The following is a 22145-nucleotide window of genomic DNA, read 5'->3' as shown; positions in this document are numbered from 1 at the left end:
GAGCCGTGTACATGCGGAGTCGTACGCATACGGATCCGTAAACTTACGGTCTTAAATGAAAGTAGCGGGGAATTCATATTTTGAATTTGAAAAAGGCGCACGTTTGCGGAGCTGCACATGTACAGAGTCGTACACATACTGAGCCGTATATATACGACTAAATAAATTTTTTAAGGCTTTGAAGAGGGATAATCGATAAGCACTTCTTACTTGCTAAGGTAATTATTGTATTATTTATTATTCCAATAACTTTAATTTTAAATAATTCATCTCTTCATTATAGCAATAATTTAGCAATAATTTATCATCCTATTTTAAATATTGACCATACTAATGATACTATTTGTAAAACTTAATCGCACTAATCTTCTTATCTAGAATTATTTGTTTGTACCTTTTTCTTATAAGTGAAGTATATTGATTATTTTTAGAATATATATTAGTAGTAACTGAATAAATACTCATGATTCTGTTTCGTTTCTTTAGTAACTTCTATTATTTCTAAATTTCATTATAAAAAAAATTTTAAAAACGTTTATATAAATATATATTAATTATTTAAGTAGATGGAAAAAAATCATATAAAATATCAATACTATTCACTATTAAGTACTATCAATAAGTTAAGTTAGATAAGATTGAAGCAGTTTATCGTCGCACAGGGTGGTTTTAAGTCTTTTGTCTCCATGGAGTGGAACAAAATGTGGGCGGTAAACAAGAACGTAATCGATCCGATTGCGCATCGTTTCACAGCTTTGGAGTCCGATGACCTGGTACAATTTAACGTTCTTGATGCATTAGATGACCAGCTTCTTGATGTATAAAACCATCCCAAATCTCCGGAGTTAGATACGAAGAAAGTACTGATTAGTAAGAAGATTTTAATTGAAAGGAATGACGCTAATACACTGGAATATAGGAAGAAAGCAACATTTATTTCCTGGGGAAATTTTATGGTTAAGAATATTAAGAAGACTGACGGGAAGATCACAGAGATTGACGTGAGATTAAAGCTGGATGATAAGGATTATAATAATACGGTGATGCTTACCTGGCTAGCGGAAAAAGAAAACAAAGATAATTATAAAAAAGAATATGATATGATTCCTTGTGTTGCTGTTTACTTTAAATGTATTACTAGCAAGGACTTTCGGCAAAGATGACGATTTAAAAGACTTTAATGCTATAGATACTAAAGTAAGTTATTGTAAATTATTAATTTAAACAAAAATAATTTTTTAATTCTTCAAATATTAATACGTCAATTTTCTACTAAAGCAAAAATAATTTATTTAATTTTTTTTATAGAAAGAAGTGAAAATGTTTGGAGAGTTTGAATTAAAGAACGTAAAACAGGGAGAGATAATCAACCTGCAGAAGAAAGGATTCTTTCGATATGAAGTTCCATACAGACCAATGAGTGATTTGACAAGCTGCGAAAGACCGATAATTTTATTTTCCATACCTGATGGACAGACAAGTAGTCTCTCGATAGTATCAGTATCCAAAAAAATTAATAATAAAGACAGCACTGAAAGTAATTCTGTCACATCAGTAAGTACTCACTGCATAACTTATTTGCTCTTTGTTAATAATAGATTCCTACTAGTACAATAATGGAGAAAAAATGATTAATTTTCACTAGTAGCTTATTTTTCATACTCGTACTAAAATTTAACTGATTATCTGCTTCTATTGATGAATCAAAAAAATGAAGATGCAATCAGAAAACTTTTAAAAAGTTTTATCGTATTATATACATATATAAATATTAATACGAGAGGTTACTACATAAGAAGTATGAAAGTCCATACTACTAAATTTAAAATTTTGCTAGCCACATCGGCGAAAAGCGTAAATTTACATTGAATAATACTCAAAAATTTTCTCTAGAAATTACTGTTTGTTTACGACAATTTGCAGACTATAGTTTAATATTACCGATTCCTTTTGCACAAATAAATATTATATTTTCTCTTCTTCTACGTGCTTATCTGTTTTCTTGTAAGTGCACAGTATTCTATTTTGTTAACGAGTTTTTATTTGATTGTCATGTCAAACTATTAAAAAACTAGGGTTTATTAATATTGAATCAGAAAACTATGAAATTTTTTTTATCGAAAAATAAATATATTAATAATTCACCACCAAAATTTCAGATCAATTTACCTCACCGTTTTTGAGTAATTAATTTTCGAAATTACATCTTTTACACGTAGAGATATAGAGAGATGATAAAGTTAGTATAAAATCTTCCGTACCACTCGAGTGATGTAAATAGATTTCATACTAACTTTACCATCTCTCTATACCTCTACATGTAAAAGATTCAATTTGGAAAATTAATTACTCGAAAACGATGTGGTGAATTGATTTGAAATTTTGGTGGTGAATTATTAATATATTTATCTTTCGATAAAAAAAATTTCATGATTTTCTGACGCTATACCTTAACCACGACAACTGCCTTAATAAATTTCAATTTTTTTTTAATTATTTTAACTTTCTGTATTCTCTTTGTAATGGAAAAAAGTTATAACAATATTTGTTACATTTTCACAATTATATTTATAATTAATTTATTCATCATTCGAATACAGGACTTATACCTACATAAACGTTTTCATTCTGGAGAAGAAATCGATGCAGCTATAAAATCCTATGAAGCTAGAACAGGCTACAAATTTTGTAAGTATTCAACCGGCTATTTGGATGATAAGCCTGAAAAAAAAACAACTGAACTGGAGTTGATATTCAACCAAATTCAGTACAAATGTCGATATTACAAAGGGCCAAAGCCATTATCTGAAAATAGAAAACGAAGACGAGAGTAAGTAAAAATAAATTGAAATCAAAATATCTAGTTTCTCACGTATGTGTAATTAATAAAAAATGAAGTTGTGACTTCGATAAAATCGATAATTTGTTGAGTTTTCGACAATTTTCAATTTTCATAATCAGAAGTTCAAAAAACTTAATTTTTGAAGCAGACAGTTAGAGAAACATATGCAATTTTGTCTGATGTATGCCTTTTTGGCTTTAAACAATTTTTTTTATAAAAGCAAAAGACAGTATAATTAGAGGTTCGTTCTTTTGACATTAATAATACGATTTATTGCAACGATGAAAAATATACTTCACTATTAAAAAAGACCATTCGGCAGCCGATATGGAAGTAGATTTCAAAGGCAGAAAGTAAACAGGCGATTCAAACACTTTAATACACAAAGCATTTATTTGATTAGTTACTTTACTACCTTATTGTCTGATAAGTGATAAAAAAAAAATACCAATGCACTAGCAAATTTCACAATAGTACGCAAATTAAAGCTTAATGAAAGAGTTTTCAATTGCAATTTACAGACATTCGATAAGTTATCGCATTTAAAAGTTATTCAAATAAGAAAATGAAAAAATGTGAAATTTTACGATTTTGGATGTAAAATGGATAAGTGGTAAGGATGTAGTTATCGTCGCACGTACGGAATTTCGAAAATTTTAATTTTTAAAAAAATGGCGACTGATTGAAAATTTTCTCACTATTCTTACTGTTTTTTTTTTTGTTTTAACCCGGCTAAAAAAATCTTTAAAATAAAAAGTTTTCAAATTCCGTACGTGCACGATAACTACATCCTTACTGATTAAAAAGCAATTTGGGTTTTTACTTTCAGATGATCTGTTTTTGAGTTATCGAACCGACCGTGGAGGGGGGGAATTTTCTCCAGTGTTCGACGAGATTGTTAATAACTTTGTAAAAATTAAATATTTTTTAATTAAAATTTAGGGTAATAATCTTTGATGTACCCTTAATAAAATAAAAAAAAATCCGATTCCCAAATTCCTTTATTTTTCCTGTCAAAAAAATTCCCCAAAAACTACTCCTTTTTTCGATCGTCACAGTGGTGTTTGGGCATACAAAATTTTTCTATCATTGATGTTTACATGTTTTTATTGTCTAATATTATATTAATGTATCGTCAATTTTTCTATATAGCTATGTGCCAGGAACTAAGTGTCCAGCGAGATTCACAGTTAATTTGATCAGTAATGGTTTAGAGATTGATATTTGGAATGATAATCATAACTGCCAAGACAGAGAGGTAATATTATTTTATTTAACAATTTCAATTTTGTTCTTTTAAGGAAAAACTTCAAGATATATTTTTTATAATTCAATAGCTATCTTCCGTTGTAAATATAAAGGCTCACGAGTCAAAAATTGATGATAAAAATTCGAGAATACTCAATTTATCATTTGATAGCTACCAGTCACTAGAAACATTCGTAACAAACTTTCAAAAGGAGGAAAAAGAAGTCTACGTTAGGCGAGACAGTCGGTATTTGAAAGATTGTAATATCAGAAAACCGTACAATGAAAATTTAGTATATATATACGTCAAGTTTGTTTGTAAATTTGGTAAGTTAACTCACACTTCTAAAGAAAACAAGCAACGAAAGACAAGGTAAATATAAAATTTTAAATGAATTAATTGCGTACCTAATAAGTAACCGAGAATTTCACGCTAAATCACTAAGTTTTTCTGCAAGACTCTCTAGAATTTGGCGAAAAATTTTTTTGATCTTTTTTCATTTCATTAAATATGTTTCTTAAGAAATATTTAAAATTTTATTACTCTACAAAAAAAAAATTATAAATTTTTTTGACCAAACTCGTAAGCTCTCGAATTTAAAAAATTGGCTCATTAAAGATAGTATGCATTGGATGTCTTTTTTAAAATAAAAAGATGAATTCTTAAAAGTTACTATTATCAGAAAATAAAAAGGGCATTTTTTTGAAAAATACATAACTTTTTTTTTTGTTTGGTTTTGAATGTAGTTTCAAAAATAAAAAAGCAATGCATGAACGTAATTAAAATTCATTTTTTTGCACACTTTCAAAATAAATCAAAATTATTTCAATTATTACTTGCTTCATGTAATATTTTTTTTTTCTTTTTAATTTTGCTAACATTCGAGTATTTCCTATATCCTAAAGTATTTCAAAAGTGATATTTTGTGAAATAAGCTTAGATAGAAATAAATATTTATATTGTTTTACATTGGAATATCTACATAATAAATCAGTCAGACATCAACAAAAAGTTGATTTTTTTGCAAAAAAGTAAAAAATTTAGTAGGTCTTAACATTTGGAATTTTTTTCGTATTTTTTCCGAAGCATACAATAAAAAACGAAAAGATTAATAGAAAAAACGTCTCAATATGTCAATTTTTTAAAAAATTACGGTTATTAAAAAAAAATGGATAATTTCTTAAGAAAAGTTTTTAATAGATCAGGAAAAAATAGAAAATTTTCTTACAAAATGAAAAATAATTGCGTAAAAAACTCGGTGAAATGGCATGGAACGTCCCATATAGTCTCTGAATTAAGCTTTATAAGTTTTTTCTTGTAATTTAATTGAATCGATGTTAATTATTTTTATTCAGCATATACAAAATGGGGTGTGAAGCTTTCATTTACGCAAACTTGACACAGGATCACGGTTCACTAAAAATTACCAATGTTAATTTGGAACATAGCAATCATGAAAATAGTAAGGTAACTATCATATATTTATATTCCACAAAAAATAAAACTATTTTATGGCTTGCTAAATTTTGCGTCAAATGAATATTTTTAATTCGCGAAATTTTTACTTGGGAGCTTGTATAATGCATATCACAAAAAAAAAAATACATTCACTATTAAAAAGTTAACTTGATTCAAGAGAAAAAAATCTTAATCCAAGAATACCATTTTGAACAGAATGATTTAACTTGATTCTAGAAAAAAAATCTTGAACCAAGAATAATTTATTGACTCGAGAATTTTTCCTTTTGACTCAAGAGAATCAATTTCTTCAAAATGGTATTCTTAGTTCAAGTTTAATTTTTTATTATTGTGGACAAAACATTCTAAAGTCTTACTTAATGAAAAAAAAAAAAATTCTATTCATTGTTAAAAATAATTAAGCAAAGTTTTTAGACTGCGTTCAATTTCTCTTAAAAAGAGAAAAAAAAAACTTTCTTAAATAACTTTTATGCTACTTTATCGATTCCTTTTAATACCTTTAAATCTAATAAGTTCTAAGCCTCTAGAAATAATGTCAATTGTTGTGAAACGCATAAAAATTTGTAAAAGAATGTGTTTTACCAACAAAATTATTCTCGAGTTCAATAGTTTGTGTTACTAAACAACATATAAATAATAAAAAACGTTTTTTTAGGACATTCTTTTCTCTCTAACATATATTTACTATTTTGTTGATAAAAAAAAAAGTAAACAATTTCAACAAATTTCAACAATTCAACAAATTAAAAATCATTAACTCAATGCACATGTGCATATGCATGTGCATACTGCAGTGTGTATATATAGATACATTAAGTCATTTCTTTTCTGTTTATTCGAATTTTAGTTTTTACTTTTTTCTTTATAAATGATCAGATTCATGATAGAAAATTTTGATAAATAATTTTAAGATTTTTCTTTTTCATTTTAGGCCTTTATTGATGATGTGCCTGAAAACAGAAGATTGTCGCCAGGAACTTATCAAATGGCAGTGGATGCTTTGAATTTAAAATGTTCGAAACAACATTTGCGTAATAAAATTGTAAATGAAAAGAATGTCAAAGTTCGAGTAAAGGATTTATCAAATATACAAACTAAAATAAAAGATCTACAAACTAACGATTTATCCGTTGTAGAAAAATTACTAAAATCTAAAGGTAACAACAATTTCATTATTTCGTGAGATAGTTAAATGATATGATTGCATATTTATGGTATTTTACTACACTTAAAAAAAATTTACTTGAATTAAAAGAAAAATTCTTGAACCAAGAAAATAATTTTGAAGAATTTCATTTTCTTGAATCAAGACGAAAAATTCTTGAATTAAGTAAAATTTACTTGAACCAAGAAAAATTTCTTACAATTAGTTTAAGAATTTTTCTACTCAAATCAAGAAGATGAAATTCTTCAAAATTATTTACTTGATTCAAGTAAATTTTATTTTTTATGTAATAATTCACACAAAATTTAGTTTACTTATTCGCTTATATACAATGTTCCGTTAATTCTATTAAATATCGTATATTATTCAATTACAGGCGCCAATGTTCATCTTCTCCATAAGAATAAAGAGTACCAAGGTCTTTATTTTTCTACTGCTGATATGAGATCTTCTTTTCGGTCGTGGCCAGAAGTTGTGTTCTTAGATGGAACTTATAAATTGTTTAATACTAATTTATCATTTATGATATTGCTTGTGGAAGACTCCAATGGATTAAGTGAACTAGCTGGTGCAGCTATACTAGCTCATGAAGTTTATGCATCCATGAAGTGGTTTCTTGAAACTTTTAAAAATGAAAACGCAGATGCTTGTAATAAAATAAGATGCTTCATGACCGACAAGGACTTAACAGAGAGAAAAGTTTTGAAAGAATTGTTTCCTAACGTTTCTACACAGATCTGTCGATTTCATGTCTTAAAAATATGTTCTAATTATATTACAACAAAAGCAATGAATATAATAATTGATGAAAGAAACCTTTGTTTATTATTACTTCAAAAGATTGTTTATAGTGAATCTCCTGAAGAATACGATGATTATTATGTTCAACTTGTTGATAAAGCGCCTATTCAAGTTGTTGATTATTTTAATACAAACTGGCATGAAAATAGAGAAGAATGGTGCAGTTATTATATTATTGGCAATTTGGGAAACCAGACAAACAATAGATTGGAATCTCTTAATGGTAAAATGAAAGAAGAAATAGATCGAAATAACTATTTAAGTTCTTTTGCAATTGCTTTCTTTCAATGGCTATCTGGTTTCAACAGAGAAAATAATTTTAAAGCTTCTAAAAATTTTATTAAAAAGCCGCACTTTGCAATTAATTGTACTGAGTGGGAAAAACAATATTCCAATTATTTGACAATTGCAGCTTTTAAATACGTTAAAATCGAGCTTGACCATCACAAGCATATTACTTTCTGGGATAAAAATAATATCGAAAATCAAGTAGATAAGCTAAACATTAATGAAAACTATTTTATGAAATGTAAATCTCTTGAGATAACTACAACGTACAAAAGTTGCGAATGTCGTCATTGGTTATCATTCTACTTACCTTGTCGTCATATATTTGCGGTCAGACGACATTACGATTTATCTTTGTTTTCTGAAGAATTATGCGCAGTAAGGTGGTCTAAAAATTACTATAAATTAACGCAAAGAGCTTTCCGAAAAACCAACGATGGCATTGATGTTAAAGAAACAATTGTTTCACAAGTTTGTTGCGAAAAAAAGTTTAATCTATTTGAATCCCAAAAACAATTAAATTACATTTTAAATGATTTAATTCATACGGTGAGTTTATCATGTGGTGAATATTTTACCAAGAAAATTAAAGTGCTTGAGGATGTAAATAAATGTTTCAAAAGTGGATTTGATATTGATATCAAAGAAGTTGATTCACGCATTAAAGCTGATTATCTTCAGCTTCCTAATGTATCTACTGGTTATAAAATCAAGACAGTTTTTGAAAAGAGAAAAGTAATTAAAATTTTAACAGATAATATTTATCAATCATCGACTCTCTGGTTACCCGAAAATTGGAATTTTAAATTAGAATCTTTAAAAAAAATTGATTTTTTTTGGAGAAAACTTTCTGAAGTAATTGTTACTCAAAGTAGTGTTGTATTGATGAAGCCAGCCAGAAAAAATGTAAATGATTCGGAACAATTGATTAAGCTAGATTCTAATTGTAAAATTGCTGAAGTTAATTCACCGGCAAAAGTAAGCGCCCGTGGTCGTCCAAAAGGGGCATCATTGACCGTCATAGGTCTTCCAAAAGCGAGCTTCAAGTTAATTCCATTTACCCAAAAAAATACGTGTCTACAAGTTGTGGATATATTAAATTGGTTAAAATTACCTCAAACAGTAGTCAACACTGTATTAAGACGTGAATATGTAATTAAAGCTAAGGATATTTCTCAAATTTGTAAGCCCAAACAGCTTGAGGATTTCCTTATAAATGGATTTATCGATTTAGGAATCTTAAAAGAGTATCTTGATGAAGAGAGTTTGCAAATCTTATCACAAGCCATAAAACTAAAAAAAAAATAGTAATATAGGCTTATGCAAAAGTTGTAATGGCACTTTTCTCTTAAATATTAGTAAAAAAATAATAAGTTGTGATAATTGCTTAAAGACTTACCATTATCATTGCGTATCGATAAAACAAAAATCTCAACCAACTTGGTTTTGCTCTGAATGTGTGGAAAAATAAAAAAAAAAAGTGATAAATTATTATTAGCTCCTTTGTATGATTGAAATTTAAGTGAAATTAGTTAATCCATTTAATTCCTTTTATGTAGTTGACAAAACACATTTTTTTAATTATATTTGCATCACAACACAATACTCTTGTTATATTATTTAATGATCGGAAATATATATGTAATTGACAGATATTAATAATTATAAGTGCGAGAATTTGTATACTTTAATAAATATGAATTAAAAAATAAAAGCGTGTTAAGAACTGAACTGATCTATTCATCTACATCAATTATCAGTAATACTGTACTGATAATTTCTTTAGTAATCATCTTACCAAGCTGCATAAAAAATTTATTAACATGTTTTATTGAATTTAATTTGATTTGAAATATTTAATAATCATTGAAAATGTTAATATTTTTTTTGTGACACTTGGATTGTCTATTATACAAGATACAATTCAATTTAGTTAGAGGATCATACCTGAGCATGTCCAATATGTAAATATTCGCTAGCTTCAAATGAGAAAAATACAACAAAGTTTCCCATCTCATCTCCTGGTAATTCAACAAGATTTTGGTCTTGTTTCCTGTCAGCCAGCCACAGCTTATGTAACTAAAGCCTTTTTTAAAGAATTCAAGACTTTAGACGCATATTTCAAAGTGCTGATCTTTTCAAACCAACGAACCAACTCAGGATACTAAGGTTCTGGTATGTAATTAAGATTAATTAAGCTTGCAAACACGTAAGTATCTGCCAAAGTCATTTGCTCAGTCATCAACCAGTTCTTGGACAGACTGGTGTTCAGAAGCTCCTTTAAAGTAGTAAGATTATTAGAGTTCTTTAAAGGATCACAAATATAAGACAACCAATTGTCTACTTGACTGTTCTCTATAATTCCAGTTCCTCCTGCAATTAAGAGATAACTTAATACTGTATATAAAAAAAAATTATAACAACAATGAATTATAATATGATCAATTACCGTATAAACTGTCGTCCAAAGTCCTAGCTAAATAACGTCCTATATTGCCGTCATCATCAGAGACAACATGACCGTTGACCAACAATTGAACGTTAGAAGTCGCTTTCCATGGTTCCGGGTACTCGACTTTGATTTTGTTATTGCTACTTTTGCATGAAACAAATTCAGCGACAATCATTGCCCCTGCAAATGATAAAATGAAAGATGAAATTTAGTCCCACAATTTTGCAAAAATAGATTTAATGAAAAAAAAATTATGGTTTTAATGAAAAATAAATACTTACCGAATGAAGCTAATTGCTTATTAACAAACAATTTTGTAGTCATCTTTTTAGATATACATTTTCAATTTATATAACTTAATAAAAGTATATAGTAATTAAAGTTATTGATGATAATAGTAAATAATATTGATTCTTTATATGATTTTTTTCCATGTATACTTAAAGAATTAATATATATCATAAAATGTATATATTTACACATTTTTTTTATACATTTCCACTTATAAGGGAAAGATACAATTGAAGAAATTTGTCTAAGGCAAAGACGGAAGATCACACTGAAATATTAGACTTATAGATCATTAATTAGTTTTATTTATTTATTGAATAATATATATATTTTAAATAAAATATATTATTTTTAATAATATTATTCTAATAAAGTATTTTAATTAAAATAAGCGAATAATTTTTGGCAACTTCGGAACACTATATAAACTTACGTTTCGCTTTAAATTTATATTTTTTAGAATATCAGAGATCGAATCTCACTTACATATAAACGTAAATCTAAGTTAATCTACATAAAACCTCATTAATCTAATAACCAGATAAAAATAATAATTTTTTTTTTTTTATCTAAATAGATCTAAAAAATATCATATTTTCTTTGGATCATGAGATTTATTTGGTATTATTAAAATCAGATTATATTGATAATTATTTCGAATTATTTTAAATCGTTGTATCGGGTGTTGATGTAGTGAAATGGTTGTTTCTTATATCGTGAATTAACTCCTCCTGATCATCTTCAGTTTCTACTAGTAGGAAAGGAGGGTTTTCATTGAATATCATAGCACTTTCTTCTGAAATCACATAAGTCATTTCTGAATCAAATTCAAAATCATCATCTTGATTTTTTTCTGAAGACGACTTTGGTGACCCGAGTAACGATTGTGGTAAAGAATTTTCGTCTTCTAAGTCGTCTGACGAAGATCCAACAGTAGTTTTTGACGAAATAGGAGATAAAAAAGATCTTCGAACCTTTTTAATTCTAAAATAATGTAGCAATTTCTGTTCTCGCTAAGGATTCAAAAGAATAAAATATAATCAAGAAAGTTTAATACTAAGTTATACTTTTTAATCCTAAAATAATATTGTAATTCTTGTACTCTCGGAGGATTCGAGAGAATAAAAAAGGATTCAAAAAAGTTTTATCCTAACTAATTATTTTTAATTCGTAAATATTCTTGAGATTTTGTTCTCGCAGAAGATTCGAAAGAATGAAAAAGAATTTGAAAAAGTTTTATCCTAACTAATTCTTTTTAATTCTTAAATAATATTGAGATTATGTTCTCGCGGAAAATTCAAAAGAATAAAGGAGAGTTCAAAAAAGTTTTATCCTAACTAATTCTTTTTAATTCTTAAATATTCTTGAGATTTTGTTCTCGCAGAGGATTCGAAAGAATGAAAAAGAATTCAAAAAAGTTTTATCCTAACTAATTCTTTTTAATTCTTAAATAATATTGAGATTCTGTTCTCGCGGAGTATTCAAAAGAAAAAAAGAGAATTCAAAATAGTATTATCCTAACTAATTCTTTTTAATTCTTAAATAATATTGAGATTATGTTCTGGCGGAGAATTCAAAAGAATAAAAAAGAATTCAAAAAAGTTTTATCCTAACTAATTCTTTTTAATTCTTAAATATTTTTGAGATTCTGTTCTCGCGGAATATTCGAAAGAATAGAAAAGAATTCAAAAAAGTTTTATCCTAACTAATTCTTTTTAATTCATAAATAATATTGAGATTCTGTTCTCGCGGAGAATTCAAAAGAATAAAGGAGAATTTAAAATAGTTTTATCCTAACTAATTCTTTTTAATTCTTAAATAATATTGAGATTATTTTCTTGCGGAGAATTCAAGAGAATAAAAAAGAATTCAAAAAAGTTTTATCCTAACTAATTCTTTTTAATTCTCAAATATTCTTAAGATTCTGTTCTCGCGGAGGATTCGAAAGAATAAAAAAGAATTCAAAAAAGTTGTATCCTAACTAATCCTTTTTAATTCTTAAATAATATTGAGATTATGTTCTCGCGGAGAATTCAAAAGAATAAAGGAGAATTCAAAAAAGTTTTATCCTAACTAATTCTTTTTAATTCTTAAATATTTTTGAGATTATGGTCTCGCGGAGGATTCGAAAGAATAAAGGAGAATTTAAAATAGTTTTATCCTAACTAATTCTTTTTAATTCTTAAATAATATTGAGATTATGTTCTCGCGGAGAATACAAAAGAATAAAGGAGAATTTAAAAAAGTTTTATCCTAACTAATTATTTTTAATTCTTAAATATTCTTGAGATTTTGTTCTCGCAGAAGATTCGAAAGAATGAAAAAGAATTTGAAAAAGTTTTATCCTAACTAATTCTTTTTAATTCTTAAATAATATTGAGATTATGTTCTCGCGGAGAATTCAAAAGAATAAAGGAGAATTTAAAATAGTTTTATCCTAACTAATTCATTTTAATTCTTAAATAATATTGAGATTATGTTCTTGCGGAGAATTCAAGAGAATAAAAAAGAATTCAAAAAAGTTTTATCCTAACTAATTCTTTTTAATTCTCAAATATTCTTAAGATTCTGTTCTCGCGGAGGATTCGAAAGAATAAAAAAGAATTCAAAAAAGTTGTATCCTAACTAATCCTTTTTAATTCTTAAATAATATTGAGATTATGTTCTCGCGGAGAATTCAAAAGAATAAAGGAGAATTCAAAAAAGTTTTATCCTAACTAATTCTTTTTAATTCTTAAATATTTTTGAGATTATGGTCTCGCGGAGGATTCGAAAGAATAAAAAAGAATTCAAAAAAGTTTTATCCTAACTAATTCTTTTTAATTCTCAAATATTCTTAAGATTCTGTTCTCGCGGAGGATTCGAAAGAATAAAAAAGAATTCAAAAAAGTTTTATCCTAACTAATTCTTTCTGATTCTTAAATAATAATGAGATTCTGTTCTCGCTAGGAATTCAAAAGAATGAAAAAGAATTCAAAAAAGTTGTATCCTAACTAATTCTTTTTAATTCTTAAATAAAATTGAGATTATGTTCTCGCGGAGAATTCAAAAGAATAAAGGAGAATTCAAAAAAGTTTTATCCTAACTAATTCTTTTTAATTCTTAAATAATATTGAGATTATGTTCTCGCGGAGAATTCAAAAGAATAAAGGAGAATTCAAAAAAGTTTTATCCTAACGAATTCGTTTTAACTCTTAAATAATATTGAGATTATGTTCTTGCGGAGAATTCAAAAGAATAAAAAAGAATTCAAAAAAGTTGTATCCTAACGAATTCTTTTTAATTCTTAAATAATATTGAGATTATGCTCTCGCGGAGGATTCAAAAGAATAAAGGAGAATTCAAAAAAGTTTTATCCTAACTAATTCTTTTTAATTCTTAAATAATATTGAGATTATATTCTCGCGGAGAATTCAAAAGAATAAAGGAGAATTCAAAAAAGTTTTATCCTAACGAATTCGTTTTAACTCTTAAATAATATTGAGATTATGTTCTTGCGGAGAATTCAAAAGAATAAAAAAGAATTCAAAAAAGTTGTATCCTAACTAATTCTTTTTAATTCTTAAATAATATTGAGATTATGCTCTCGCGGAGAATTCAAAAGAATAAAGGAGAATTCAAAAAAGTTTTATCCTAACGAATTCGTTTTAATTCTTAAATAATATTGAGATTATGTTCTTGCGGAGAATTCAAAAGAATAAAAAAGAATTCAAAAAAGTTTATCCTAACTAATTCATTTTAATTCTTGAATATTTTTGAGATTCTGTTCTCGCGAAGGATTCGAAAGAATAAAAAAGAATTCAAAAAAGTTTTATCCTAACTAATTTTTTTTTAATTCTTAAATAATATTGAGATTCTGTTCTCACGAAGAATTCAAAAGAATGAAAAAGAATTCAAAAAAGTTGTATTCTAACTAATTCTTTTTAATTCTTAAATAATATTGAGATTATGTTCTCGCGGAAAATTCAAAAGAATAAAGGAGAATTCAAAAAAGTTTTATCCTAACTAATTCTTTTTAATTCTTAAATAATATTGAGATTATGTTCTTGCGGAGAATTCAAAAGAATGAAAAAGAATTCAAAAGAGTTTTATCGTAACTAATTCTTTTTAATTCTTAAATATTTTTGAGATTCTGTTCTCCCGGAGGATTCGAAAGAATAAAAAAGAATTCAAAAAAGTTTTATCCTAACTAATTCTTTTTAATTCTTAAATAATATTGAGATTCTGTTCTCACGGAGAATTCAAAAGAATAAAGGAAAATTCAAAAAAGTTTTATCCTAACTAATTCTTTTTAATTCTTAAATAATATTGAGATTATGTTCTCGCGGAGAATTCAAAAGAATAAAGGAGAATTCAAAAAAGTTTTATCCTAACAAATTCGTTTTAACTCTTAAATAATATTGAGATTATGTTCTTGCGGAGAATTCAAAAGAATAAAAAAGAATTCAAAAAAGTTGTATCCTAACTAATTCTTTTTAATTCTTAAATAATTTTGAGATTATGCTCTCGCGGAGAATTCAAAAGAATAAAGGAGAATTCAAAAAAGTTTTATCCTAACGAATTCGTTTTAATTCTTAAATAATATTGAGATTATGTTCTTGCGGAGAATTCAAAAGAATAAAAAAGAATTCAAAAAAGTTTATCCTAACTAATTCTTTTTAATTCTTAAATATTTTTGAGATTCTGTTCTCGCGAAGGATTCGAAAGAATAAAAAAGAATTCAAAAAAGTTTTATCCTAACTAATTTTTTTTTAATTCTTAGATAATATTGAGATTCTGTTCTCACGGAGAATTCAAAAGAATGAAAAAGAATTCAAAAAAGTTGTATTCTAACTAATTCTTTTTAATTCTTAAATAATATTGAGATTATGTTCTCGCGGAAAATTCAAAAGAATAAAGGAGAATTCAAAAAAGTTTTATCCTAACTAATTCTTTTTAATTCTTAAATAATATTGAGATTATGTTCTTGCGGAGAATTCAAAAGAATAAAAAAGAATTCAAAAAAGTTTTATCCTAACTAATTCTTTTTAATTCTTAAATATTTTTGAGATTCTTTTCTCCCGGAGGATTCGAAAGAATAAAAAAGAATTCAAAAAAGTTTTATCCTAACTAATTCTTTTTAATTCTTAAATAATATTGAGATTCTGTTCTCACGGAGAATTCAAAAGGATAAAAAATAATTCAAAAAAGTTTTATCCTAACTAATTCTTTTTAATTCTTAAATAATATTGAAATTATGTTCTGGCGGAGAATTCAAAAGAATAAAAAAGAATTCAAAAAAGTTTTATCCTAACTAATTCTTTTTAATTCTTAAAAAATATTGAGATTCTGTTCTCGCGGAGTATTCAAAAGAATAAAAGAGAATTCAAAATAGTATTATCCTAACTAATTCTTTTTAATTCTTAAATAATATTGAGATTATGTTCTGGCGGAGAATTCAAAAGAATAAAAAAGAATTCAAAAAAGTTTTATCCTAACTAATTTTTTTTAATTCTTAAATATTTTTGAGATTCTGTTCTCGTGGAATATTCGAAAGAATAGAAAAGAATTCAAAAAATTTTTATCCTAACTAATTCTTTTTAATTCATAAATAATATTGAGATTCTGTTCTCGCGGAGAATTCAAAAGAATAAAGGAGAATTTAAAATAGTTTTATCCTAACTAATTCTTTTTAATTCTTAAATAATATTGAGATTATGTTCTCGCGGAGAATACAAAAGAATAAAGAAGAATTTAAAAAAGTTTTATCCTAACTAATTCTTTTTAATTTTTAAATAATATTGAGATTATGTTCTCGCGGAGAATTCAAAAGAATAAAGGAGAATTCAAAAAAGTTTTATCCTAACTAATTCTTTTTAATTCTTTAATATTCTTGAGATTTTGTTCTCGCGGAGGATTCGAAAGAATAAAAAAGAATTCAAAAAAGTTTTATCCTAACTAATTCTTTTTAATTCTTAAATAATATTGAGATTATGTCTTCGCGGAGAATTCAAAAGAATAAAGGAGAATTCAAAAAAGTTTTATCCTAACTAATTCTTTTTAATTCTTAAATAATATTGAGATTATGCTCTCGCGGAGAATTCAAAAGAATAAAGGAGAATTCAAAAAAGTTTTATCCTAACGAATTCGTTTTAATTCTTAAATAATATTGAGATTATGTTCTTGCGGAGAATTCAAAAGAATAAAAAAGAATTCAAAAAAGTTTATCCTAACTAATTCATTTTAATTCTTGAATATTTTTGAGATTCTGTTCTCGCGAAGGATTCGAAAGAATAAAAAAGAATTCAAAAAAGTTTTATCCTAACTAATTTTTTTTTAATTCTTAAATAATATTGAGATTCTGTTCTCACGGAGAATTCAAAAGAATGAAAAAGAATTCAAAAAAGTTGTATTCTAACTAATTCTTTTTAATTCTTAAATAATATTGAGATTATGTTCTCGCGGAAAATTCAAAAGAATAAAGGAGAATTCAAAAAAGTTTTATCCTAACTAATTCTTTTTAATTCTTAAATAATATTGAGATTATGTTCTTGCGGAGAATTCAAAAGAATTCAAAAGAGTTTTATCCTAACTAATTCTTTTTAATTCTTAAATATTTTTGAGATTCTGTTCTCCCGGAGGATTCGAAAGAATAAAAAAGAATTCAAAAAAGTTTTATCCTAACTAATTCTTTTTAATTCTTAAATAATATTGAGATTCTGTTCTCACGGAGAATTCAAAAGAATAAAGGAAAATTCAAAAAAGTTTTATCCTAACTAATTCTTTTTAATTCTTAAATAATATTGAGATTATGTTCTCGCGGAGAATTCAAAAGAATAATGGAGAATTCAAAAAAGTTTTATCCTAACAAATTCGTTTTAACTCTTAAATAATATTGAGATTATGTTCTTGCGGAGAATTCAAAAGAATAAAAAAGAATTCAAAAAAGTTGTATCCTAACTAATTCTTTTTAATTCTTAAATAATTTTGAGATTATGCTCTCGCGGAGAATTCAAAAGAATAAAGGAGAATTCAAAAAAGTTTTATCCTAACGAATTCGTTTTAATTCTTAAATAATATTGAGATTATGTTCTTGCGGAGAATTCAAAAGAATAAAAAAGAATTCAAAAAAGTTTATCCTAACTAATTCTTTTTAATTCTTAAATATTTTTGAGATTCTGTTCTCGCGAAGGATTCGAAAGAATAAAAAAGAATTCAAAAAAGTTTTATCCTTACTAATTTTTTTTTAATTCTTAGATAATATTGAGATTCTGTTCTCACGGAGAATTCAAAAGAATAAAGGAGAATTCAAAAAAGTTTTATCCTAACGAATTCGTTTTAATTCTTAAATAATATTGAGATTATGTTCTTGCGGAGAATTCAAAAGAATAAAAAAGAATTCAAAAAAGTTTTATCCTAACTAATTCTTTTTAATTCTTAAATATTTTTGAGATTCTGTTCTCCCGGAGGATTCGAAAGAATAAAAAAGAATTCAAAAAAGTTTTATCCTAACTAATTCTTTTTAATTCTTAAATAATATTGAGATTCTGTTCTCACGGAGAATTCAAAAGAATAAAAAAGAATTCAAAAAAGTTTTATCCTAACTAATTCTTTTTAATTTTTAAATAATATTGAAATTATGTTCTCGCGGAGTATTCAAAAGAATAAAAGAGAATTCAAAATAGTATTATCCTAACTAATTCTTTTTAATTCTTAAATAATATTGAGATTATGTTCTGGCGGAGAATTCAAAAGAATAAAAAAGAATTCAAAAAAGTTTTATCCTAACTAATTTTTTTTAATTCTTAAATATTTTTGAGATTCTGTTCTCGTGGAATATTCGAAAGAATAAAAAGGATTCAAAAAAGTTTTATCCTAACTAATTCTTTTTAATTCTTAAATATTTTTGAGATTATGGTCTTGCGGAGGATTCGAAAGAATAAAAAAGAATTCAAAAAAGTTTTATCCTAACTAATTCTTTTTAATTCTCAAATATTCTTAAGATTCTGTTCTCGCGGAGGATTCGAAAGAATAAAAAAGAATTCAAAAAAGTTTTATCCTAACTAATTCTTTCTGATTCTTAAATAATAATGAGATTCTGTTCTCGCTAGGAATTCAAAAGAATGAAAAAGAATTCAAAAAAGTTGTATCCTAACTAATTCTTTTTGATTCTTAAATAAAATTGAGATTATGTTCTCGCGGAGAATTCAAAAGAATAAAGGAGAATTCAAAAAAGTTTTATCCTAACTAATTCTTTTTAATTCTTAAATAATATTGAGATTATGTTCTTGCGGAGAATTCAAAAGAATAAAAAAGAATTCAAAAAAGTTTATCCTAACTAATTCATTTTAATTCTTGAATATTTTTGAGATTCTGTTCTCGCGAAGGATTCGAAAGAATAAAAAAGAATTCAAAAAAGTTTTATCCTAACTAATTTTTTTTTAATTCTTAAATAATATTGAGATTCTGTTCTCACGGAGAATTCAAAAGAATGAAAAAGAATTCAAAAAAGTTGTATTCTAACTAATTCTTTTCAATTCTTAAATAATATTGAGATTATGTTCTCGCGGAAAATTCAAAAGAATAAAGGAGAATTCAAAAAAGTTTTATCCTAACTAATTCTTTTTAATTCTTAAATAATATTGAGATTATGTTCTCGCGGAGAATTCAAAAGAATAAAGGAAAATTCAAAAAAGTTTTATCCTAACTAATTCTTTTTAATTCTTAAATAATATTGAGATTCTGTTCTCGCGGAGAATTCAAAAGAATAAAAAAGAATTCAAAAAAGTTTTATGCTAACTAATTCTTTTTAATTCTTAAATATTATTAAGATTCTGTTCTCGTAGAGAATTAAAAAGAACAAAGGAGAATTCAAAAAAGTTCAAAATGCAAGCATCTTTTCCAATCCAATCTCTATTAATTTAGCATTATATTACATTTTATGTCTATTGAACTTCGAAGATATTAGGTTGCAGACATACATAATCCACAGATTCGGTAGAATCTGGCGCCAAGTTCCGTTCAAATCTGCTGTAAACGGAGCGCCAGACTACCGACTGTGTTTACTGTAAGCAGAACGGTATTTTGAGGTTGCAAAATTTTATTTAATTCTACGGTACGTTTTTTTCCTAAATTGTATATTATAACAGTAATTCATACTTTATTTGACTGTTATTAATTAATTATCTTCACTTATAACAATTAATCTACTTGAAATTATTAAATTTAATCAGCACAAACTATAGCAACGCAAAAATTTCGATCCTGACTTTTTTTCGATGGGCAAAGTGATCTGCCACAGACTAAATAATTCGAGAATGCATAGTAATCCTCCATTAGATGGGAAACTACAGTTAAAAAAAGATATTTCACAGCTTGCATCTACACCCGCCAGGGTGCGCTGGAATTATTTTTACATAAACTGTAGTTTCAAGGGGATAGTTTGCTATAAAAAAATGCAGCCAACGCGAGATTTAAGTTGGTAACAATTGTAAATTTTTATTATAATTACAAAAAATACTAAAATCCGAACAAAAACAGTTTCACTGTAAAAAAATCGCGCCAAGTCCACGTTCATAAGACTATTAAGAAAAAATTTGTTTTTCTTTACAAAAATATATAAAATAAAAAATAAAAATCCAAGTAACCGATATGATTGTTTATGATTTTGGAAATTAAAAAAATTGTGTTATAAATTTAAAAATTAAGAAAAAAATTTTGGAACGTACTTGGTGTGCGTCATTGTGTATTTAAATTTTTTTAAAGTCCTAGTAAATAGATTTTACGAATTTCATTAAAAGTAAAATATTTTGCAACCGCGCACACTAAATACGTTCCAAAATTTTTTTTCTTAATTTTTAAATTTATAACACAATTTTTTTTAATTTCCAAAAATCATAAACAATCATATCGGTTACTTGGATTTTTTTATTTTTTTATTTTATATATTTTTGTAAAGAAAAAAACAAATTTTTTTTTCTTAATAGTCTTATGAACGTGGACTTGGCGCGATTTTTTACAGTGAAACTGTTTTTGTTCGGATTCTTATCTACACTGTCACAATTCGATTCTTTTGGTTTTATGTTTATATATACATGTCAATCGGTTTATTGGTATTATTTCGAACTATTCTTTCCATTCTATTAGTTTCATCATGTGTGTTAAAACATTTAACGGTGCTACAACAGCCATATTAGCTACGATATATGCTAAATCTTGATGTGTGTAGAAGTGGTCGATTCTTGCTATTTGATTATCTTCCAAATAAACTACTGTATTATCAATCTTCTTACTTCTTGTATATTTTCTACCGTAATATATTATTACTTTAAAAATGCAGCGATTGAACTCTTCTTTTTCTCTATGCACGAAATTTATTTTTTTATCTTTTATCAATACCGCACCATCAGCTGTCCTCGTAAAATTAGTTGTAACTTCTTTTCGTTTATCCAATATGCTCTCACAGAATTGCCAGCACGTACTATCTGGAACTGTGCAAAGTTTAGATTTAAACATATTATTCCGCAATGATCGATTACAAATTTGATTCATAACGCTTCTCGGACTAGTTACAGTTTTTTTTTTAATTGTAGATATTACTTTCGAATGTAAACGCTGAATTGTTAGACAATGGCCCGTTTTTTCGAACACTTTCGACTAAGTGCCTTAAGCTATGGACATTAAACGTCATGAACGAATCACCGTAAATTTTTTGACAGTCGCATAAAAAGTACAAAATATCTATCTCGCAAGCCAATAATATTTCATCGGTTAACTTCTTGGAAAGTAATTGGTAAATCCTTTTCACTAAAAGTTTATAGGAATCCAGTAGTTCGTTATGTAATATATCAGTTAATACAGGAATACTGTAGAACATCAACCAAGATCGCCATTCCGTGGCTTTCCAAGCCTCTTGATTCTTTATCGTTCGCAGAACTCGATGAATTTCAGTAGGTGGTCTTATATTCAATAAACGATTATCGACCAGTTTTTTGTCATTTACCGATAAGTACGTATTTTTCCAAAACTTCCATAGCTGCTTACTTACTCCCATTAGTACACCATGCATGTAGTCTGGAGGAAAACCCCAAACACAATCAAAACCAGGTAAATAAGATAATACTGACTTTCCTTTGACACCTTTTACAACACAAGTTTTATCATTTTTACTTTTGGGAAGTTTTTTAAATTTTTTTTTTGCTGTTCCACATCTCGCAAGAATTTTTGATGAGTCCGTTCTTCTGGAGTGTTGTTGATAAAAATATATCTCATAGAACCGTTTTTGTATATTGATTGCTGATAACACCAACTGCAGCCATTAATGACATTGAATTGTTGACGATTCTGTAGTATAAGTCTAGCGACAGAATCTACAGGAAAAGCAAAAATTTTAACGAAATAGTGTTTTATATTACCATCCTCAGTTTTAATTTCAATACCGTTCTCCATCAAGTTAGTGATTTGTTTCAAAAGAATATTTAAGTATAAATTCATAAATGATGGTTTTGGCTCACAAGAGGTATACCAGAGAGCAGCAAGCAAAACTATTTTATGTCTGAAATAACTTGGAATTTCATTAATAATGCATTGGATGGGCCAA

General features: G+C 26.4%; 2 protein-coding genes across 2 annotated transcripts; one reads left to right on the top strand and one right to left on the bottom strand.

The window, feature by feature from the left end:
- Positions 1-642: 642 nt before the first annotated feature.
- Positions 643-9449, top strand: LOC123270706 (protein FAR1-RELATED SEQUENCE 5-like). Its single transcript, XM_044736865.1, has 9 exons — positions 643-1197; positions 1309-1554; positions 2601-2830; positions 3995-4100; positions 4180-4463; positions 5447-5558; positions 6502-6727; positions 7112-8802; positions 8871-9449. Exons 2-9 carry the CDS (start codon positions 1321-1323, stop codon positions 8970-8972), a joined length of 2985 nt encoding a protein of 994 aa, XP_044592800.1. The 5' UTR covers positions 643-1197; positions 1309-1320; the 3' UTR covers positions 8973-9449.
- Positions 2597-10613, bottom strand: LOC123270707 (bifunctional glutamate/proline--tRNA ligase-like). The gene is made up of 5 exons (XM_044736866.1): positions 10558-10613; positions 10274-10456; positions 9772-10197; positions 5320-5507; positions 2597-2805 (listed from the first exon to the last, which is right to left on the bottom strand). The coding sequence occupies exons 1-3, from the start codon at positions 10598-10600 to the stop codon at positions 9989-9991; spliced, it is 435 nt and encodes a 144-aa protein (XP_044592801.1). The 5' UTR covers positions 10601-10613; the 3' UTR covers positions 2597-2805; positions 5320-5507; positions 9772-9988.
- Positions 10614-22145: the final 11532 nt, after the last annotated feature.

The sequence above is a fragment of the Cotesia glomerata genome, linkage group LG8 (genome assembly GCF_020080835.1).
Source record: "Cotesia glomerata isolate CgM1 linkage group LG8, MPM_Cglom_v2.3, whole genome shotgun sequence".
NCBI lineage: Eukaryota > Metazoa > Arthropoda > Insecta > Hymenoptera > Braconidae > Cotesia > Cotesia glomerata.
This window is presented reverse-complemented; position numbering and strand designations above follow the sequence as displayed.

Excerpts from the sequence above, each read along its gene's own strand:
- LOC123270706 (XM_044736865.1), top strand. The coding sequence starts at position 1,321 with ATGTTTGGAGAGTTTGAATTAAAGAACGTAAAACAGGGAGAGATAATC. Across the intron at positions 4,101-4,179 it reads ATAACTGCCAAGACAGAGAG|CTATCTTCCGTTGTAAATAT; the intron begins GTAATATTATTT and ends ATAATTCAATAG. Across the intron at positions 8,803-8,870 it reads AAGTTAATTCACCGGCAAAA|GTTAATTCCATTTACCCAAA; the intron begins GTAAGCGCCCGT and ends AGCGAGCTTCAA.
- LOC123270707 (XM_044736866.1), bottom strand. The coding sequence starts at position 10,600 with ATGACTACAAAATTGTTTGTTAATAAGCAATTAGCTTCATTCG. Across the intron at positions 10,457-10,557 it reads TAAGCAATTAGCTTCATTCG|GGGCAATGATTGTCGCTGAA; the intron begins GTAAGTATTTAT and ends TATCATTTGCAG. Across the intron at positions 10,198-10,273 it reads TTTGGACGACAGTTTATACG|GAGGAACTGGAATTATAGAG; the intron begins GTAATTGATCAT and ends TCTTAATTGCAG.